This window comes from Heloderma suspectum, chromosome W, assembly GCF_057233095.1.
Source record: "Heloderma suspectum isolate Gila_16-S chromosome W, 16-S_ref, whole genome shotgun sequence".
NCBI lineage: Eukaryota > Metazoa > Chordata > Lepidosauria > Squamata > Helodermatidae > Heloderma > Heloderma suspectum.
This window is the reverse complement of record NC_139475.1, coordinates 1,999,968-2,022,462: the sequence shown is the minus strand read 5'-3', so window position 1 is coordinate 2,022,462 and position 22,495 is coordinate 1,999,968. Positions and strand designations below refer to the sequence as shown.

The window sequence follows — 22,495 nt, the reverse complement described above, 5'->3', positions numbered from 1 at the left end:
CCTGCCTAATTCCTGGATCCCTGAAGATAGAATATGTGTGTGTGGCAGGGGGAGCAACTGGAACTGTGACCATAAGCAGTTATCCTGCAGAAGACAGAATTGTGCGTTTACGAGCGTAATCTTCTATTATTATTATTTTTATTATTATTATTATTAAATTTATTAATCGCCCGTCTGGCTGGTCACCCAGCCACTCTGGGCGATGTACAACACACCATAAAAACAGTTTAAAACAATAAAATCCTACCATAAAAACGTTTTCTAAAATACCCTAACCCACCCCAAACGCCTGCCTGAACAGCCACGTTTTTAATGCACGACGGAAGCTCATTCAAGAGGGGGCATGGCGGAGTTCCCTAGGGAGGGAGTTCCACAGAGTGGGGGCCACCACAGAAAAGGCCCTCTCCCTCGACCCCACCAGTCTAGCTGTCCTGGCTGATGCGACAGAGAGAAGGCCATCCGAGGCTGATCTTGTTAAAATGCTGCTGGAGGCGCTTCTAGTTCCAGTCCCCCCCTGAGACGTGCCAAACATTTCCCGCCGTATCTGCAGTTCCTCCTTGATATATATGTGTGTTTTCTCCTCGCTGCCTTTCAGATTTGGGCGGCCCTTTTTTGTACCGTGACCAAGATGGTGAGAAGGCCTCCTACTCCCTGGAGACCCCCTATGGCTTCCAGTTGGATCTGGATTTCCTCAAGTATGTCGACGACATCGAGAGGGGCCAGACCCTCCGGAAACTGCCCCTGCAGCGCAAGACCAAAGGCCAGAAGCAGTCCCTGAGCTCTTCTCATGGCCAAACCGGTGACTGGACATCCACTGAGTCACTTTCATCAATGACCAGCGAGGATGGAAAACCCGCTTTCTCCCCACGGCCCAGACTGCGGGCTGGTTGCTCGGAAGCCAAGGAGCCCCTGTGCAAACTGGCCTCACTCCCCGCATCCCTGGCTCCCATTATCCAGCTTCTGCCTCCTCCTCCCCCGAAATCGCTGTTCAGAAACACCCGGGTGGAGAAAACCTTACTGGAGACAAGTAAGAGGCTGGAACAAGAACTCAGTGGAACTCCTCCTGCAACACCCGCTAGCCCTTCCAAGATCAATGCATTTCCCCCGTATTGCTCTTCAACTTTGGCCGCCCTGATGGGGGAAAGCCAAGCTGACCCCAGCTTGCCTCCGACGGGCTGCGCGAAGTTGAGTCCCGCCAATTCGGGAAGGGGCACCCCAGCCACAGCGCTCAGCCCTGCACACCTCCATCAGGTCCGCGAGCAGATGGCAGCCGCCCTCCAGAGACTGAAGGAGCTGGAGGAACAAGTCAAGAGCATCCCGGTTCTGGAAAGGACGATTTGCAGGTTGGAGAAGGAGAAGGAGCAACTGGTGGCCGGCTTGTGGGAGAAACTGGAGCCGGAAGCAGGCGAGGCTGTCTCCAGCTTCCCCCCGAGATCGCCCAGTCCGGGGGCCGCTGGCACAAGGGGAGCAGAAGGATCTCAGGGTGGCTGCGAGGTTGAGAGAGAAAGCCACGGCGAAGCGTCGAACGCGAGGCCGAGCAAAATTGCAGCGTTAAAGAAACTGACGGAGAAATTGTCTGGTTCGGAGAGGGGCACGCAGACAGGTCGGGGAGCGGCCCACGCTTGGAAAGCCGACGAACGCACGCACCGATCCGTTGGCGTCGGGGAAGACGTGGACATGCGCGGGGCGGTGCTCCACTGCCGGAGCCAAAAGCTGTGCCGAGAGGTGGGCGTCGGGCGAGAGACGGAGACCAGAGACGCGGAGGTGTGGGTCACGGAGTCCTTGCTCGGGGTTTCATCCGAGGCAGAGCAGGAGATCCACTTGCTGCGGCAGAGCGCCCGGCATCAAAGGGAGCTCATCTCCATGTTGGAGGGACACGTGAAAGAGGCCACAGATGAGCTGGAGGAGTTGAGAGTGGAGGTTTGCTCAAGGGTCCCACGGAACCTGGTCAGCAAAGAAACCATGGCTCAGCCAGAGATGGTGGAAGCGTGTGCAGAAGCTGTGCCGGCCACGCGAAGCCAGGCCGCGGGTGGCCATGTGGAGATGGCGGACAAGGCTGTCCACTGCGCCCCGCGCATGGCATGTGTCGGAGTCGGCTGCGACTTGCCGTGGGAAAACCCCGCGCCCGTCTGCCGTGGAGATCAAGCCACGCAGGTCGATCTGGAGATGGAACACGAAGCCCCAAGGAGGAGCGTTGGCTCCGCCACGGCAGAAGCAGACAGTGGCACAGCTACAGACGTGACTCCACCAGCAGGTGCCAACGTCGGAAAGCCGGCGGGCTCTCAGGAGCATGGGCTTGAAAAGGAGCATTGTCCGCAGGTGGAGATTTCTGGGCTCGCTCTGGAATCGCCTTTGCTCCCGCAGCCCGTGGGAAAGGACGAGGGGAATGTGATTGTCTCGGAAAGGGGGTCCGACAAGAGTGCCACGGGGATCGCTGGTGAGCTGCTTGGGACAAACCGGCGGCCCACGACAACCAGTCGGCCACCATCAACTACTCACAACCCATCAGAATCTGAGTTGCCCCGTTTCCACTGCTTTTACATCAGGGCTTAATTTGAGCGTGGGCTCAAAGGTTGAGTTTGTGAGCCTGTGTTTCAGTGCCCTCTGAGTGTGTCCAGAGTGCATTCCCCACTCTGTTGAGAAACAAAACCCATGGATCTGGGGATTTGGGGGAAAGACATTCTCCCCCATTTTATGAGCCTCTGCTCCTGCCAGAGGTCCTGTGAACCAGTCTCTGTATGGGTGTATGAAGTCAAGAGTTCAAGAGTTCAATAACGACCACCCATTGTGCATTTCAACACACTTCAGTGTAGTTCAGTTAATTTTCATGCACTTTGCTGTATGGGTGCATGAAGTCAAGAGTTCAAGAGTTCAATAACGACCACCCATTGTGCATTTCAACACACTTCAGTGTAGTTCAGTTAATTTTCATGCACTTTGCTGTATGGGTGTATGAAGTCAAGAGTTCAAGAGTTCAATAACGACCACCCATTGTGCATTTCAACACACTTCAGTGTAGTTCAGTTAATTTTCATGCACTTTGCTGTATGGGTGTATGAAGTCAAGAGTTCAAGAGTTCAATAACGACCACCCATTGTGCATTTCAACACACTTCAGTGTAGTTCAGTTAATTTTAATGCACTTTGCTGCCACAGAGCCTGCCTGGTGAAATGGATCTGGATCCACAGAATACCTGCATGTGCAGCTCTTGTCCTCTCCTGGGCCTTTTGGAAGTCCCCCTACCAAGGTTCCACTGCAGGACTGCTTGCCATGGCCAAATCTTCCCCACACCCCCCACAAAATCAAAGCAGCTGAAAAATGCCCTTGGTTATGAAACAACATATAGCAGGCATTTTTCTGCTAAGTCAGTTGTCTACATGTCCAGTGGCATAGGAGAATCTAAGAGCCCTGCTGGATGAAATCTAGGCGGATTCTTCTGCCCCAGTGTCCTGTTTCCAGCAGTGGACAGCCAGGTGCCCCAAAATGAAAGCCCACAAGCAGGACCCCAAAGCCTCTGCTGTCATTTGTCCTACACCATTTTTATTTTTACTTGTTTGTGGTAGACTGCTTCTGATCATGGAGGTTCATAAAAAGAGCCTACTGGATTGGAAGAAAGGGTGCCCCTGATCCCAGAGGTAGCGTATAGCCATCATAATTAGTAGCCGCTGAAAATCCTCTGCTGCTCCATACATTTGTCTGATCCCCTTTTTAAAGCTCCTGCTAAGCTGACAGCCTGCATTGCATCTTGCGGCAGTGAGTTCCACAGTTCGAAGCCCTTTCTTTCATCAGTCCTGAATCTCCCCCACTCAGCTTCATGGAATGACCCCATGAAGCTGAAGGGGGCATTTTAGTTAAACAAGTGAAATGCTCCAAAGGCTGTTGCTCCAACCCCAAAGTGAATGAGCTACGGCCAATAAAACTGTTAGCGAAAGTAGTAAAACATGGTGCTGTGGACAAAATTGGGGTCACCGGGGCATGTTTCATCCTCAGCCTCGCGCTGTCCTTGGCACACACCCCTTTTACTGTCTATAATTTGCTCATCTGAAGACGGGCTTTGCCTCGGGGATGCTGTTGGAATGGGGGCGACATCTCCCCTCCCTGCTTGGGCCTGGAGGCATCCCCCATGGGGAGAGGGCGGCAATGCATCTCCCTGCTGAGTGCCCAGAGACACATTGCCCCCCTCACTCTTCTGCACTCTCTCGTTTCATCTCCCTGGCAAGTGCTCTGCTAGCATCTTATGCCACTCCCTGTTCTGTTCCCCCCTCCCAGGAGCCCTCAAATCCATCATGAAGAAGCAGGACGGCCCGGCCAAGGTGGAAGTGGGAAGTGGGAGGAAGACGCTGCAGTTTGTGGGGGTACTGAATGGCGAGTACGAATCTTTCCACTTCCTCTCTTTGGGGCATGGTGACTGGGTGGATGGGGGAGAGCCAGGCTGCCATGCTGTGTGGGTCGATCAGAGTGTCATCTCAGTTGGGGCAGAAGTGGGATTACTGCTTGAGCCAGTGTGTTTGCATTGCATCCGTGTTGACAGACCTGCACACCCCGCTTTGGGGTTCTAGTCCCACCAGACTAGGTGGACCCTCCTTGGTTTGATCCAGCAGGGTTCCCCCTATGGAGGAGAAGCCTACAAGGACAGCTAAGTGAAGCCTTTGTGCCTGGAAGTTGTCTTCCTCCAAACAGACCAGACCAGCAAGAAGGGAGGGCTAGTTGCCTTTGTGGGCGGCTTCCTGGTAGCATCTGATTGGCTGCTTGTTGTGGACACCGGATGCAGGGATGGGGTTTGACCCTTGGCCTGTTCCAGCATGGCTGTAGTTGTATGGGTTTGGTCAACCGCTAAATGGAACCTCCACATGCTGACACAGTCTACCTCAGCACTGAAGGCAGGACGGGAAGGAGAAAGCCTCCGTGCACGTATATGCACTTCCTGTTGGAAACAGGATGTTGGGTGGACAGGATGGATCCAGAGATGCGGCCCTTAGGCCAGATGCAGCCTGATTTCAAAAGCCCGCACTGCAGGCGATGAGTTCAGACCTCTGGCAAGGACCTTCAGTCCCTCCCCCAGCTGCAAGGGAGGGAGGGAAGGGGGTGGAAGAGGAAGGGGGTGACCCCGCCCACTTTGGACTCTGCCCCACGGCCCATATGTGGCTGCCAACAGGTTACCCCCAAGGGAAAGTGGGCACCTACCCCCTTGATTAAAATCAAGGAAACCCCCCCCCCTCGATTTTAAGAAAATCCTTTCCAAAGGGGTAGGTTCAGTCTAGGTGTCTTTGAAAACCTCTCAGCTGCTGCAGACGATGACATCAGAGTGGAGCTTCCACTTTCCGAGGCAGCCTACCTCTAAGAGTTGCACCAGGAGGGGAGGGCCGTGGCTTCCGTGCCCTGCCTCTGCGCTTCTCGGGGGCATCTGGCTGTCCCCTGTTGGCGGCAGGGGGGACAGGATGGTGGCAAAGACAGTGCTCTAGTCTGATCTAGCAGGCCCATTGCCAACCTGTTGAACCCCTTTGCCTGGATTTCCTGCCCTCCAGGTGGGCTGCTGGGGAACCCAGCGGGGAGGGGGTGTCTGGAACAGAGTTTGGGGTTATGGCAGGGAAGGGGTGTGCACCCAAGCTATCCCCAAGGGAAGCCTGACCCCCCAATCTGTGATGGCAGGTATGAGACCACCTCTAGTGAGGAGGACGAAGAAGCGGAGGAGCGGTCCCCTGGGAAGGGGTGCCCACTCAGCTCCGACAGCGATGAGGCTGGCAGCACTGATCCCTCCGACGAGGACTTGGTTGCCAATCTGGATTGCAGATGCCGCAGTCTGGAGGGCCCCGTCCCAAAGCTGGGCTCCGATCTGGAGGAAGCGGAAGATGTGGACAGCCCGGGGGTGGCTCCCCCAGACGTGAAAGAGAAGTAAGTCCAGTGTAGGCTACAGCTGGGTGCTGCGTCCCCGCCGAGGAGTCCCAGGTTGCCATCCCGGCCCTCAAAGGGGCCAGCGGGAAAGGTCAGGGGTGGGAACGTGGGTATGATCCCCTCCCTCCTGCAGTGCAAATAGAGAGGTGGGCTTTGATGCAGCGGGCATGGCTTCAGGGTCCCTTCCAGGGTCACGGACCTGCCCTCTCTCTCCCTGCCTCAGTTCCAACCGTCTGTAAAATGGGTGCAGACGATTTCGCAGGGGGAACCACAAGGCTGAACAGAGCCGGGAGCACAAAGCAAACGTGAAGCGGCCAAAGGCTCCACCGAGGTGATGCGGCCGAGACTGCATCGCTTCAGCCGGCAGGTGGCGGGTCTCACATGAATGAATGAACAGAAATCCCAGCATGGGGGGGGGGGAACCTAACAGGTCAGAAAGACTGTGCCTCCTTACAAAGAAAATATACCCATCCTGCATGTAGAAATCTAGCATGTCAGGGGGAAGGGCTGCAACCTAGTCCTGTCCCCAACATGTTTGTTTCTCTATTAGGAGGGGATTTGAATGCTTCTAGCCTAAATTCCATATTTAGGGAAAACAAGCCTGTCAAGAGAGAAGGCTAGGCCACACCCCGGCCCAACCTGCTAGATTTTTACATGCAGGGATTTGTGTTTCCTTTGTACGGCGCAGCAGCCTCAAGTTCAGGCCGAACACAGGGTGGCCACCAATGACACCTTGTGGCGGCAAGCTCCACGGACACCGGGATTTGCAAATCCACGGGGTCTCCCCCAGGCTCATAAGGGCTTGTCCAGGTACCAGCTCCACCTCGTAACCCTCCAAGAGTAGGCCCATATAGGGGGCTTTCCTATTATTATTATTATATAAATATCGGGGTAGACAACCTCCAGATACTGTTGGACTTCAGCTTCCATCATCTCTAGCCATCCTAGTTGGTCGCTGCCCAGGAACATCTGTAGGGCCACAAATTGCCCACCAAAACAGAACATTTTATTTCACAACGGGCGTAGTTATAGAAGAGCAGCAGCTCTAAATGCATTCCTTCAAATCTGCTGTCTGGGGATGGAGGATTTGGGAAGCAAGGGAGACCTGCTTTGGCAACTGCAGGAAGCCCAGCTGCATTTCACCTCCCACTCCAGCTGTTTAACAGCTGGAGCGAAGGAAGGAAATCACACTAACACCATCTTAAAAGGGCAACTCCGCCAGAGACCCGAAAACCGGGAGCGCTGGAGTGTGTGTGCTTCGTCAGGGCGGCACCACTGCCGCCCCAGAAGGAAGCAAGGCAAGGCTGGGGTGGGTGCCTTTTGCCCCAGACCTTGGGACCAGGAAGACAGAAGGGCTTAAAACGGCACCGCCCATTCCCAAAACTGGAGCCGTTCCTCCCCAAAAGAAACAAAGAGAGCAGATCCACTGAACCGAAGGCATAAAGCCATCGGATTCATGAGTGCATTAGAAAATCTGGCCGGCCGGCCTTACGGCACCGATGTCAAGTGGAACGTGGCAAAGCCAATCTGCAAATGGTGGCCCCGCAAAGGGTGGCGTCTGCCCATCAAGGCAGGGGAATGGGTGGATTGTCAAGCAAAGAGCAGGACAATGGCTTGACTCCGAACTGGTCTTCCCCAACAGGTTTGAGCTGAGTCACTGGATGAGGGATGCCTGCCTAGTGGTGAGAAGCCATCTTGGGCACGGTGGGGGAGCTGCCTCAAAAAGCAAAGAGGTGGTGAGTCGACGCGGTGGGGGCAATGTGGAGTAGCGGGTAGAGTGTCAGGCTTGAGGCGGGGGACTGCCAGCCTTTTTCCAGCCTGGCCTACCTCGCAGGGTTGCAGTGAAGCTATATATATGTTCAAGAGGGATGATGTAAGGAAACCACCTAGGGCTTCTTGGCGGGCTCAAAAGGAAGGAAAACCCACCCCAAAATGGCAGCGGGCGCCACGTCTAGCCTCCTGAAAAATCTCAGCTTTCGTTTTAAAAAGAAGACAAGCTTCAAAGAGTTTATCGTGAGTCTGCAATGTTCTCAGATATCTGTAGCTGGGCGTGAGGGGGACAATCTTTCTTTAGCTGTCTGTTGGGCATTTCAGAGTCAACCTCTGCCTGGCCTTGTGGCATGGCTGAAATGCCATCTCCCATTAATTCCATTTCCTACCTCTGCTTCCTGCCCTTTAACTGGTGACGGATCTGTAAGAGGACCTCTCCTCTTGTTCCAGGACTGCCACATTTCCTCGGGGGCCTTTAGCGAGGGACTTTCTTCCACATCTGTGTTGACTTCTACAAGGATGACGTAATACCTCTAGGGATGTCTGTCACAGGGAAATCTGGTTCTTTTTTGGCTCAACCGAGTTCTGCGGCATGTTATGACTCAATTTGGATTTGCGAGCCAAGCTGTGGGCTGTTCCCAAAACTCCAGGAGCTTTTTGGCACATGGGGCGCCGGGGGGGGGGGGGATTCCTCAGTTTGCAAAACGTATGGCCTGATTTGTTCAACACACAGCTGACCTTGCAGAAATTACACACCGCCGGCTGCAATTTGCAAAAAATCCGGCCATAATTTGTGCACATTACTCGGACATTTGAACAAATTGCAGGGCCTTCCTCCCAAAATGCACGAAATTGCCAGAGAGACTGAAAGAACTAGGCCTGCTTAGCCTTGAGAAGAGGAGACTGAGGGGAGGCAGGGTAGCGCTCTTCAGGTACTTGAAAGGTTGTCCCAGAGAGGAAGGCCAGGATCTCTTCTCCATCATCCCAGAGTGCAGGACACGGAATCATGAGCTCAAGTCACAGGAAGCCAGATTCCGGCTGAACGTCAGGAAAAACGTCCTGACTGTCACAGCAATACGACAGTGGAACCAGTTACCTAGGGAGGCGGTGGGCTCCCCCACACCAGAGGCATTCATGGCAAGGCTGGACAGCCACCTGTCAGGGATGCTCTGGCCTGGATTCCTGCATGGAACTGGGGGTTGGACTCGATGGCCTTGTAGGCCCCTTCCAACCCTACGATCCTATGATTCTACGAAAGTCTGAGAACCGGCCTGATGCACCACAGACTAAGTTGGGTGCCACAGCAGGAAACGAAATGAAGTTTTGGGGACCGAGCGTAGGGAAACCCATCAAATGCCACCCCTCAAACGGACTTCTCCAGCATCCCTTGACCCTCCAAGTGGAATATGGCCACCAACTGTCCAGTGTCATTCACCAGATGCATTGCCTCCCCTCCCTCTTTCTGCAGTCCCCAGCAATAAAACCAGCCCCTGGTAGCCCAAAAGATGTACCTGAGGGGTTGTCATCTGGCCTGGTGCTATGCCTCTGCTTTGTCTTCCCCTTGCCTGCATTAAACATGCCCGATTAGAGGTGATGTGCGTGTCACATTGTCCTGTGGTGGAGTGGTACATTTGGAAGTGCAGGCGCTCATCATGACAGACCCCCTAGCCACGCCCTGCCCCAGAAGAGTCCAAAAATGCAAGCAGCTGTGTTGATTCATATCAAAACCGGCCCTGGCAGTTTTGGTCCCCATCAGGAGCAGGGCTTTGGTAAAGCGAACGAGTCTTAGCTGCCCCTTCAAGACCGAGCTGCCCCCAAGGACTTTGCATTGCAACAGGGAACAACGTATTGTTGCAAGAAAAGCAATAATTTGCCCACTGCTGCTGCGGCGGCAAATGCAGCTATGCTCAGAGGGAACAGGGAAATCCGGGGTGTGTGGCAGGTGACATCAGCATCCCTGCTAATAAAAGAAGTCCCGGAGCATCAACCCTGCGAGCCCCGGGTCCACGACACCACTGGCGGTCTCCAAAGGCCCCTTGGCTCATGCTTCTGCTTTGTGCTGGCTCCTAGCTCTCCAGCACCAGCCTCGTCCTTCAGGAGTGGTTCCGGGTGTCCAGCCAGAAGGCCTCGCTGGCCAGCGAGGTGGCTGGCCACCTCCTGGCCTTCACCGAGCTCTCGCCCGCGCTGCTGGCTCACGTCGTCAACCTCTCCGACGGCAACGGCAACACAGCCCTCCACTACAGTGTCTCCCACTCCAACTTCAGCATCGTCCGGCTCCTGCTCGACACGGGTAAGTGAGGTAGCGCCAACACGGGGCAGGGACCTGAATCCCTTTCCCGTATGCCCTGAAAGGGGGAGAGAGGCAAGAACGAAGGCGCTTGGCAACTAGAGATGAGTTGGCCCCTGCAGCTGGCTGGGAATGAGGGACTTGCAATACAACACAACTGGAGGGCTCTCTCTCCCTCAGCCCTGTTCTATCAATATTTTAGTCCACCCTAAGACTTCAGCCTCCCCAAATCCAGCACCCTCCAGATGCTTTGGACTACAACACCCAGTTACCCTGACATTGGCCGTGCGGGCTAGGGCTGATGGGAGCTGAAACCCCAAACCTCTACAGGGTGCTGGGTTGGGGGTCGTCTTCATGCATCTCAAGTTGCCACCAGTTTCCCATACAGGCCATCTTGAGCACCATGGGGTTTTTTTGTTAGGTGGGCTGGGGTAGCCGAGCCCCTCCTTTGCAAGCAGAAGGCCCCAGCTTCAATCTCCGCTGTGGGAACCTTTTTGGCTAAAGGGCGGGATACAAATGCTATCCATCAATAATATAAATAAAAATGAAAAAGGCCTGACTTGGTATAAAGCCAGCTTCTTTTGATCCTCCTGTCCTGGTACCATCGACTCTGACTGGTACAGCCAGCTGTGGTGCAGTGGTTAGGGTGTTGGACTGGGTCTCAGGAGATCCGGGTTCGAGTCCCTCCTCGGCCATGAAGCTCACTGGGTGACGTTGGGCCAGTCGCTGACTCTCAGTCGAGCCCGCCTCACAAGGTGGTTGTGAGGATAAAATGGAGAGGGGGAGGCGGATCGTGTACGCTTCTTGGCCTCCTTGAGGAACGTTGGGATAGACACATAACCAATAAATAAAGCAATATTTACAAGTGGCTCCTAAAGGCAACCGAGGCTCACCCTGCCTTTGCGGGGAATGTGGTAAGGGAGAACGTGGGGCAGGGAGGGGGAAGGAATTCCTGGCGGTAGGACACGAGAGGAAGCTGTAATTTCCCGTAGGGGATGCAACAGCCATGGCTTGACCCAACACCACCAAGCCAGTTGCTGACCAGAGCATGGGGCCATGGCTTGTGTTCCCCCACAGTCCTGAAGATCAACTGACAGGGCTTTGGACCGGAGGAGGGTGCCACCATGCCCTTCATCTCGGGCAGAAAAGTCTCTTGGGCCGGCCCTGTCAGTCCTTATGGTTATATTGTACTTGTGCCCATTTCTTCTTCTCTCTCTCCTCCGCCGGTGCAGGGGTCTGTAACGTCAACCATCAGAATAAAGCCGGCTACACGGCCCTCATGTTGGCTGCCTTGGCGGCCGTGGAGCGGGAAGACGACATGGCCGTCGTCCGGAGGCTCTTTGGCCTGGGAAACGTCAACGCCAAAGCGAGCCAAGTACGTCTCTCTTGGGGTGGGGATGGGGAAACAACCTGCCTCAGTGCTGGCAGGCAGCGGTCCACTGCAAGGAGGCAAGCACTGGCGGTTTGTGTACGCTCAGAGGCACTCTTTGGCTCCTCATCTTTAAAAACAAAGAAACCTCTGGACCAGTCATAGAAGAGTAGGGTTGGAAGGGGCCTGTAAGGCTGTCGAGTGCAGCCAGACTGCATCGCTTCTTTTTTCCTCTGGGTTCCAGGCCGGCCAGACCGCACTGATGCTGGCAGTCAGCCACGGGCGGCAGGAGATGGTGGAGGCCCTTCTGGCATGCGGGGCAGATATCAACCTTCAGGACGAGGAAGGCTCCACGGCACTCATGTGCGCCTGTGAGCATGGACGGACGGGCACCGTGCGGCTGCTTCTGTCTCAGCCAGCCTGCGACGTCTCCGTCGTCGACAACGTAAGTCCTGGGCGAGGAACCTCAGACTCCAGGGCCAAATGTGGCCCCATGAGGCTCGCCACATGGCGCCTTTTCCCAAACCATTGATTGCTTTGGGGGCTCCCAGCTTTTCTGCAGCTTTCCCCCCATTCTGAAAGGTTGAGATGCCTCCCCAAAGGCTAAATTGCTGTCACAAAGAGCTTTAAGCTAAAACAGGCTGGTATTTTTGGTATGCTCCCCCCGCTGCCTCTGCTTTTTGCCTTTAGCCCAACCCACCTCAGAACGGGGCCCCCAAAAGCTTCTCCAAAATAGAATTAGGCCTCAGGCTGAAAGAGGTTCAACACCCCTGATGTATGCTGTGCTTCTCGAAACGGTTTGCTCCTCCCAATCTCCGCATATGGAGCCTTTGGTTTCTGACGTTAGGTTTCTAGCCCTCACTGCTAGAAAGTGACTCGTGACTGACGTAAGCCGTACTTGATTTTGTAGTGGGATCTGTGCGCAGCGTTTGCGCTCCGAGCCCAATCCGAACCTGCTTGAGAGCCCCACCCATGAACAAAATTTGGCTTAGGAATCTTCCTCATGACGGATCATGCAAACAGGCGGAACAAGCAGAAATTGGAGCGGCTGCTGCCAAAACGAAGGGTTACCTCTACTGTAAACTGGACGATCGACTTCTGTGCTACTTCGTTCTGTTTCAGCCAGTACAATGGACAGTCGGACTCTGTTTTATCTGTTCTAATCTGGATAGATCGTTTGTAATGTTTGTGGGGCCAAACCAAGTCTTTCATTCTTGGTTCAGCCAACCTGGTTCTTGGTTTTGCTTTTTCTGCAGGATGGCAACGACGCCGTTGCCATCGCGCTGGAGGCCAGCCATCGTGACATTGCGGCGTTGATATCGACCCACCTCACCCAATCCGCGGCGCAATCCCCAGTGAGTAAATCCGGCCATTCTGCTTTCTCTCAGGTCCAGAGCCCAGCATTAAAGGGGCAAATCTGCCAGTCTCCCAGCAAGCAGGCAAAACGCCCCGTGCACTCATCTGCTGTTGCTGAATTTTGTCTGCTGCAAAACGTCAGCTGTAAAGGACATTAAGGAGAGCCCTGCTTAAACCTGAGTGTTGAAACGGATGTGATTCCCAAATCAACTAAAACATATGGGAGTTGGGTATGTTTACGGGGCATCCTGGGACAACGCTCATTCTTCCCCGCGTTCTTTGGGTTTTCACCCTTAACTTGGGCTTTTAGGGGAGGCACCATAGTAGCGCTACAGTGCCTTCGTTCAAAAGCTCAGTTCGCAAATGGTTGTGTAGCACAGAGCAAGGATGTTCACTGCCAGCAAAAAATGGACGTAGATTTATGGAGGAACACAAAACAAAAAAAGCCTGATTATTGCCCTGATGCGGCAGCTGTCCCTTTCAAGCTCAGATGTCTAGTTTTTATTGGGGCCTGAATTGACTCCGTCTGCCCAGAAAGGAAAAATGGTCACATACACACAGTTCTCTGCACACCAGGATCAGAGCTAAAACTGGAAAAACGTCTGCGATATTGAGTTGCATGGGGTTTAAGAGCATTTTGAGTACATCTTATCTTCCTGATTTGCCTCTGGGGAAAAGAATGTTGCCCGAATCAGATCATGAGCTCCCAGGTAATACTGGGTTTGCGTGGGTTTTGAGCGCATTTTGGCCATGCTGAACTGCGAGAGCTCCTTGTCATGCCATCGGAGCTTTATAAAACTATGCATTGTTTTCACCACCTTCTCTGTGGTGGCCCCCACTCTGTGGAACTCCCTCCCTAGGGAACTCCGTCATGCCCCCTCTTTAATGAGCTTCCGTCGTGCATTAAAAACGTGGTTGTTCAGGCAGGCATTTGGGGTGGGTTAGGGTATTTAAAAAAAAAAAATTATGGTAAAATTTTATTGTTTAAAATTGTTTTATGGTGGGTTGTACATCGCCCAGAGTGGCTGGGTGACCAGTCAGATGGGCGATTAATAAATTTAATAAATAAATAAATTGTGTGGAGAAAGTGGATAGATGCAAAAAAAAAAAAATTCTCTACCCCCTCCCACAATACCAGGACTCTGTCAGCTCATGATATCGTGGGCAGATTTTAGGACATCCTTTTTCCGATTCAGTGTCGTTCATTGCTGCATTAAAATGGGATTAAGGAGGGAGGATACACTTGGCTAAGCGGAGCCTCCTTGTTTAGAGGTAGTGTACCTCCAACTATTAGATGCTGGTAATTAAACAGCAGGCAGCTACACGCTTCCTTGACGCATGCGGACGGAAAAAGGATGAACGTTCCCCAATGTTTTGTGCACTCCGATTCCCATTATCCTGGGCCACTGACCATGGTGGCTGATGGGATTTGGGAGTTCAACATTTAGTTCTGGTAGGACAGTGGGGTCTGCTCTCTGAAATGTGTTTTGGCTTCTCAGATGCCATTGAAACATTTTGGAGGGTTTTCGCGTAGCTGTATCTTCTTTCTGTCCACAGGACACCAACGGAAAGACCTCCAGCAGGGACAAGAAGCCGCTTTAGAGCGTGGACCCTACCTGGGGGCCTAATCCACTGGCCAGAGCTGCCGTTCTCATCAGACTGTTTTACACCTCTGCCTGGGGCTGTCCAGGAGCTCTGGACCACTAGGCTAACCCTTCCATGTGGAGGTTGCCCGAGAAAAGAGAACCGGCATGAGAGGACCGAAGGACAGGGTAAACTTATTCCGAGGCTGCATATTTCCTGCCCAGCCATCCAAACTATGCAACTCTCAAACAATACTGCAGCTTCCACTGGGGCCCTAGTCCTCAGCGAGGAGGTCAACCTCTGTCAACATCACTGCTTCCGTCCTGCTGGTGGGTCTCCCTTGGTTGTTCCCGCTTAGGAACCAACCAAACAGCAGGGAGAGTGCAAGAGCAAGATTCCCTGCAAATAAAATTCAAATTCCTCACACATATAGAGACCAGCGAGGCAGAAAGGTGAGACTAGAATTCTCCTCTCCGGCTTTCTAGTTGCAAGGAATTTTGCAGTCAGGGAAGCGTTCAGGCAAGCGAGCCCCCAAGTGCAAACAGCAGGGGTAAAACCCCAAATTCTGGTTGCGCACCTCAATGAGGACTAGGCACATTCCCTGCTCCCCTCAGTGCCAAAGGGTCAAGGCGGTGCCTCCCCACCCCACCCCGCAAGCGAGGGCTCTTACTTACTACCCCCCCCTTTTTTAATCCATCCTACTCCCTCTTTTACTGCTGCACTGAGATGCTGTTACCCCTGTGAAGGACTTGGACTGTTCACTCCTAATCTGTGATTGGAAAGAACTGCGTGAAGAAATCCTGCACAGAGGTTTTGTGCACAATGCGTGGTTTATATCTCTGTTCAAATGCTCTCTCTCCAAAACAAAGAGCCATAACACCCATCTTGTGAAATTTTACCGTAAGAGGGAAACGCTGTAGGATTTGGCCGGAACCAGGCAGGAATGTCTAAGGTTTACCATTTTACAGCAGGGGTCCCCAACTTTTTTACCTTCCCGTGGGCACATTTGGGAATTTGAGAAACTACTCTGGGCGCCCCCACAAAGTGGCTCCCACAGAGGATGTGGCTAGTCACATAATGGCTGCCATGGGGGACCTAGCTAGTCAAAAGTGGGCTCAAGTAGTATGTGTTGGGGAGGGGGGGATAACAAAGCTAGAGGCTGGGAGGAAACAAAGGTAAAGGGGTAGAGACAGAGCAAAGCTAGAGGCTGGGAGGGGGAGAAATGAAGCTAAGGAGGGAGAAATAGGCTAGAGGCTGCGAGGGAAATAGCAAGGCAAAGGAATAAAGAGCAAGGTTAAAGGCTAGGAGGAGGAGAAACGATGGTCCAAAAATAAGGGGGAATAGCGAGGCAAAGGGGAGAGAAAGAGCAAGGCGAGTGGCTAGAAAGGGAGAGACTACCCTAATGTTTTCCAAGGTTTTCCTTTAAACTATTTTTTGAAGGAGGCAGGGAGGGGAAAGTTTTGTGAGCATCGTTGGAGATCCCTGCAGGCACCATGGCCTGGGGACTTGTTTTGGAGGGCCTGGAGATTGCCGTTATCCATAAAGCAGAGAGGCGGCTATGGCCTGCTGTCATATAAGCCCCCCACCCCCGACCCAAGTTATGTAATTGGTCTCGGAAAGGGAGAAATGCCCATGGGCTATAAAAAGGAGTCATTTGTTACTCACCGGAGCATTTTAAACGGGGATCCATCTGGAGTAGAGGGCAGGCCAAATCTGGTCTCCGCTGGACCCATTTTCCCGATGACCATCTGGCAAATGGAGGGTGGTGAGAAGGTAGCTCTTCCTGACCTAGCATGTATTGAATTTTGCTCTTTACAATGGAAAGCACTGCATTTTTTTTAAGGTCCAGATGTTCTTTAGACCCAGAAATGCATCTGCTGTTCTGCTCCCTGCCTCTTCTGGTACTGATACAGCCATCCATCCATCCATCCATCCATCCATCCATCCAACGTTCTTACAAATATTCTAGCAGACCCTACAGAGAATGGGCCAGCCTCACTGCAGGTCCCTCCTCGCCAAGCAACTATGTTGACAGTGAAAGTCTCGGGTGTTTTTGAGTGGGGAGGTGGAGCATGTCAACTACAGAACCCTACAAACGGAGAAACTCAGGTGGGGAGAGAATTGATGTATCAGACTTTGCATAAATGGGCACAAACTGAGATCTAATAGCAGTTCAGGAGCGGGCACTCTGCCACAGAACTATGGTCCTTCCCGTAAAGCTAAAGCAAGATTCCAGTCCTCATAGTTTTGAATAAAGGGATGATTTAAACAGGAACATAGGAAGCTGCCTTCTACCTTGGTCCATCTAGCCCAGTACTGGCAGCAGCAAGTCAGCAATTCTGGTAAGGAGTCTTTCCTAGTCCTATGTGGTGATGTCAAGGGTTGAACCTGGGGACTTCTGCTAAGGCAGCAGCAAAAATGGACAGACTGTCTAGCTGCCTCCTGACTCCCCAATGGAGGGGAAGAGAAATGGGTAGAGCTGGGATGGGCAGAACGCAGATCTCCAGATGTCTGGGACTTCAGTTCCCACCATCTGAAGCCATGATCTGTAGTCATGCTACAGAGCCAGGAACCTGCAGGAGAAGCTTTTAGGGGAAGAGGTGTGCCTGCTGCCGCTGCCGCCGCCACCACCACCACCACCACCACCATCACTACTGCGGACTCCTGCCTGGCTTTATTTTTACGGGGATTTTTTAATATTGTTGTTGAATTTCTGGGGGATTCTGTTGTGTTTTAGGGGCGGGTAGCCTGCCTGATAGGCGGGAGCGAGGGGGCATGTGTCCGCCTGATGGAGGCAGTGGGGGGAGCGTTGGGGGCCAGAACATCCCGAGGCTGGGCGGCAGGCGCTGGCGGAGCGCTAGGGGCAGGCCATGCCAGGGAAGGGGAACAAGGGAGAGATGTGTAGTATCTGTCCCCTGCTCCGGGCCTGCCCAGAGCCAAAGGATGGCTGGGGGAGGCGTGACCCCATCTTCTGGCCTTCGTTCGCTGCTCTGCAATGCCAGGTCTGTTCCCCAGAAAACCTCCCTCATCCATGACATGATCCTGGATGGGGGTGCAGACCTGGCATGTATTACGGAGACCTGGCTGGCCGAGGCTGCTGCTCCAACCCTTGCGGCCATGTGTCCAGCCGGATTTTCGTATGCACAGCAGCCGAGGGCTGGGGATCGAGGAGGGGGAGTGGCTGTTATCTACCGAGAGTCCTTGGTCTTCACCAGACCCCCTCTCCGGGAGACCAAGGTTGCTGAGTGCATGTACTGGAGGTTGGGCCCGAAGGGCAGTCTGGGGATTCTGCTCGTGTACCGTCCACCCCGCTGCACGACTGACTCCCTGGCCGAGGTGCTTGAGGTGGTCTCTGATGTGCGTGTGCAGTCCCCTAACTTACTGGTGTTGCGGGACTTCAACGTACATTCGGAGGCCATCCTCACAGGAGCACCTCGGGACTTCATGGAGACCATGGCCTCCTGGGAGCTGCACCATATTCTAACTGGGCCCACCCATGTAGCCGGTCATGCGCTAGACCTTGTGTTTGTTTCTGGAGAAGCGGGGAGTGATCTGGAAGTCGGGGGTATATCCACCACCCCCTTGTCATGGTCAGATCACTATCTGGTGACGTTGGACTTCTCGGTTCCACAACCCCTCCGCAGGGGTGGAGGACCCATTAAAATGGTCCGCCCCAGGCGTCTTATGGATTCGAATGGATTCCTGAACGTGCTTGGGGATTCTCTGGGGCACGCCAACGGCCACTCGGTCGAGACCCTGCTGGGTGGCTGGAATGCCGCAATCACTGGGGCATTAGATCGGGTGGCTCCGAAACGCCCTCTCCCCCTGAACAGGGCTCGGATTGCGCCATGGTTCAATCCGCGGTTACGAGCCCTGAAACAGGAGGTGAGACGGCTGGAGCGCTGGTGGCAGAAGTCTCGCTCCAAAGGCGATCAGACACGGGCTAGAGCTGTATCTTCAGCCTATCACGTGGCGGTGAAGGCAGCAAAAAAGGAATATTATGCTGCCTCCATCGCGTCTGCAGAGTGCTGTCCCAGGAGGCTGTTCCAAGTGGTCCGGAGCCTGGTCGGTCCTGTGGCTCCAGGACCACTGGAGCATTCTAAGGCCTCCTGTGAAGCCTTGGCAAGGCACTTTGCAGATAAAATTGATCGGATTAGGAGTGTTACTCCGCACGCTGTGGATACAGTTAGTGAGCAAGAGGCAGCCTGTGGCAAATCAGTTTTGTGGGATCGGTTCCAGCTTCTTCCTTCTGATGAAGCGGACAAGGTGCTTTCATCTGTAAGGCCGACCACCTGCTTACTGGATCCTTGCCCATCTTGGCTTATTATGGGCTGCAGAGAGAGACTAAGTGAGGGGATCAGGGTGGTGGTGAATGCCTCCCTTGAGGAGGGAGTGATGCCATCAGCCCTCAAGGAGGCAGTGATGAGACCGCTCTTAAAGAAGCCCTCCTTGGATCCCCAAGTTCTGAACAATTTTCACCCAGTCTCAAATCTGCCTTTTTTGAGCAAGGTGATTGAGCGGGTGGTGGCGATGCAGTTGAAGGCACACTTGGAAGAAACCGATTATCTAGACCCATTTCAGTCGGGCTTCAGGCCTGGGCACTGGACAGAAACAGCCTTGGTCGCCTTGGTGGATGATATGAGGAGGGCTCTGGATAGGGGTGAATGCTCCTTCCTTGTTCTCCTCGACCTCTCAGCGGCTTTTGATACCGTTGACCATGGTATCCTCCTGGACCACCTGGAGGGGTTGGGCATTGCAGACACCGCATTGCGGTGGTTCCGGTCCTTCCTCTCCAGCAGGTACCAGAGGATAGCACTGGGAGAGGAGGTTTCGGACCTGTGGCCGCTCACTTGTGGGGTGCCACAGGGTTCCATCCTCTCCCCGATGCTTTTTAACATCTATGCAAAGTCGCTGGGGGCTATCATCAGGTTTGGGGTGCGGTGTCATCAGTACGCGGATGACACGCAGCTCTACCTCTCGTTCAAATCTTCACCAAGGTTGGCCATAGAATCCCTGTCCAAACGTCTGGAGACGGTGAGTGGCTGGATGGGGAGGAATAAGCTGAAGCTGAACCCTGACAGGACAGAGGTACTTTTGGTGGGAGACAAGAGGCGGCTGGGGGTTGACCTGGTGTTGAATGGGGTACGGCTACCCTTGAAAGACCAGGTCCGCAGCCTGGGGGTCATTTTGGACTCCCAGCTGTCCATGGAGGCTCAGGTGTCAGCTGTGAGCCAGACAGCGCTGTATCAACTCCATCTGATACGGCGGCTGCGCCCCTTCCTTCCCGGCCATCTGCAGTACATGCCCTGGTCTCCTCTTGTTTAGACTACAGTAATGCGCTCTACGTGGGGTTACCCCTGAAGATGGTTCGGAAGCTGCAGCTGGTACAGAACACGGCAGCTTCCCTGATTAAAGGCAGCCGCTAGCAAGATCACATCACTCCAGTGCTGAAGGAGTTGCGCTGGTTACCAGTTGTTTTCCGGGCCAAATTCAAGGTTTTGACCTTTAAAACCGTATATGGTTCCGGCCCAGCCTATCTTAAGGAGCGCCTCCAGCAACACCAGACAGGCCACTCAACAAGATCAGCCTCAGATGGCCTTCTCTCTGTCCCATCAGCCGGGACAGCTGGACTGGTGGAGATGAGGGAGAGGGCCTTTTCTGTGGTGGCCCCCACTCTGTGGAACTCCCTCCCTAAGGAACTCCATCATGCCCCCCCTTTAATAAGCTTCCACCATGCATTAAAAACGTGACTGTTCAGGCAAGCATTTGGGGTGGGTTAGGGTATTTTAGAAAATGTTTTTATTGTAGAATTTTATTGTTTTAAACTGTTTTATTATATGTTGTACATCGCCCAGAGTGGCTGGGTGACCAGCCAGACGGGCGATTAATAAATTTAATTAATAAATATATAAAAATAAATGCTGGCGAAGGCTTCTGCGAGTTCAAGTCCAAAATATCTGGAAATACACCTTCTGCCCATCCCTGAAACAGAGGCCTAGGTCTTACAAGTTTTGGGATTTTTTTACCTTGCGAAAAGTTGTGTAAGGATGGACATGAGAGAAATGTACAAAATTATGCCTGGTGTTTGGAGAACTGTTTCTTCCTTGCAAGGAACTCAAGGCAGGTTACATGATTCTCCTTTTATCTTCACAACCCTGTGAGGTAGGTCAGGCCGAGAGTGAGTGACTGCCCCAAAGGTACCCATTGAGCTTCATGGCCGAATGGGGACATGAATCCAGGTCTCCCAATCCCAGTCCAGCATTTTAACCATCACACCGCGCAAGCTCTTACTAGAACAAAACGGTAATCTCACGAAGCTGATTGGTGAGACTCGGGACAGAGGAAAGGAAGGAACTTCTTCACACAGTGCATGGTTAAAGTATGGAACGCGCTACCACAAGATGTAGCAATGGCCACCAATTTGGATGTTTTTAAAAGGGGGTTGGACAAATTCCTGGGGAAGGCTATCAACAGCCACTAGTCCTGATGGCTACGTGCTACCTCCAGCATCAGAGGCAGTATACTGGGGGGAATGCGAGGAGGGTGCTGTTGGGCTCCTGTCCTGCTTGTGGGCTTCCCATTGGGGCATCTGGTTGGACACTGTGGGAAACAGGATGTTCAGCTGGAGAGGCCTTTGGCCAGCAGAGCATCCTTAGGTTCTTATGGGGCCAAACAATACGGGGGAAACCCAGGGGAGGGGGAGCTGTAGAGACTGGAGGAGTGCTGAGCAATAAAGGAAAAAGGCAAGTGCATCTGTGTGTGTAGAGTAAGGCACGCAACTGTTTGAACAAGTGCCGAATCTTTGCTACTGGTAATTGTAGAAGCATCACACAGGAGAGTTTAAGGGGGGGGAACCAACAAAATTTATTTAAATCACGTCCGATGGCTCATCTCTCCTTGACCAGACCGCAGAAGCCGGTCACACGGAAGGGTTTTTTACCCCATCTACAAAAAACCCGAAACAAAACAGGCGTTAGTCTGATGCTCAACTCTGCCAGTCGCAAAGAAAAGGCTGTGAAGAGGAGGTCAGTTGTTTATCAAATACCAGATTCTGGGTGCCACCGCGTCACCCCCACCTGGGGCCTTCCAGATGCGCCGGACATGAACTTCCATCTGCCCCGGCAGGCGTACCCCATAGGGCCGCCGGGAGCTGCAGCCCCAAACACCACGGCAGCAGGGTGCTGGGGGCTGCTTGGGGGCGGGAGGCACCAGGCGGAGCCGCACGTACCAGGGCTTCGGCCCGCCGGGCTCAGCGCAGCCTCCGGGCCTCGCGCTCGGACTCCAGAAGCGTCAGCACGTCTCCCTCCCGGACGGGGCCTTTCACGTTGCGGATGATCGAGCGGCTGGTGTCGTCCATGAACTCCACGCGGACCTGCTCCGGAAGAGGAGGGGAGGTTAGTGCCCGGGGGGAGCCGAGCCCGCCCTTCACCCCCGCGGACGGGGCTCCACTGGCAGAGATGCCCAGACCCTGGCTTGAAGGCCACGCACCCCTCTGCGCTGCGGGGACGGCATCGCCCCCGCCGGCGGGGCAGCTGTGCCCGCCAGCCCCGGCAGGCGCCACAGCGCCCCGACGGCGGCAATTCGCCCCGAGTGGGCTCGACTGGGGGCGAGCGGCCCAGTTAGGGCCTCTGCTCCCCTCCACCCTCCCAGGGGGCAGCAGGGTGCGTTGTTTTTGAAGGGCGGCTTAGGACGCCCCAAGGCAGGCCCATCAGCCCCGGCCTCCTGCCTCCGACAGTGGGCAGCCAGGAAGGCCGCAAGCAAGGGTGCCGCCGCGTCACTGCGAGGGCGGGGCTGATACGTTCCTCAGCTTACGGGAGCCGCTTTCTGCACGTTCCCGGTTGGTTCGAGGACCGGTTTTAGGCCGCCGGGGGGGGGAGAAGCCCCCGCCCCGCCGGAGTGCCGCCCCGAGAGGAGAGGGCCCCTGAGCGCGCGCAGAGCGCGGGCCCGGCTCACCTGAGTGCACTGCCCCTGCGAGCCGGTGCGGCCCAGCACCTTGGTGACGCGCGCCAGCTTGATGGGCTGCACGCGGCTCGTGTCCATGGCGGCGGCGGCGGCGGAAGGAGGAGCCACGCGGCCGCGGCCGCCCCTTATATGCGCTCGGGCGGGCCCGGCCACGCCCCCCCCGCCCGGCCTCGCGAGACCCGCGCCCGCCGGGCCGACGCGGGCTCCCCGGGCAGCCGCGCGCCAGGCCCCGCCCCCTCTCCCACGCCGCGGGCCGCCCGCGGGCGACGCTACGG

The 22,495-nt window shown here is 54.4% G+C and overlaps 2 protein-coding genes across 2 annotated transcripts; one reads left to right on the top strand and one right to left on the bottom strand.

Moving 5' to 3' along the window:
* The first annotated feature begins 254 nt into the window (after positions 1-254).
* On the top strand, positions 255-15,140 carry LOC146333936 (KN motif and ankyrin repeat domain-containing protein 3-like). Its single transcript, XM_084825067.1, has 9 exons — positions 255-2,437; positions 4,270-4,369; positions 5,650-5,892; positions 7,535-7,628; positions 9,733-9,952; positions 11,182-11,324; positions 11,563-11,763; positions 12,575-12,673; positions 14,232-15,140. Exons 1-9 carry the CDS (start codon positions 832-834, stop codon positions 14,274-14,276), a joined length of 2,751 nt encoding a protein of 916 aa, XP_084681193.1. The 5' UTR covers positions 255-831; the 3' UTR covers positions 14,277-15,140.
* A 5,957-nt stretch (positions 15,141-21,097) lies between these two features.
* Positions 21,098-22,322, bottom strand: LOC146333935 (small ribosomal subunit protein eS28). The gene is made up of 3 exons (XM_084825066.1): positions 22,212-22,322; positions 21,487-21,630; positions 21,098-21,203 (listed from the first exon to the last, which is right to left on the bottom strand). The coding sequence occupies exons 1-2, from the start codon at positions 22,296-22,298 to the stop codon at positions 21,508-21,510; spliced, it is 210 nt and encodes a 69-aa protein (XP_084681192.1). The 5' UTR covers positions 22,299-22,322; the 3' UTR covers positions 21,098-21,203; positions 21,487-21,507.
* Between the last annotated feature and the right edge of the window lie 173 nt (positions 22,323-22,495).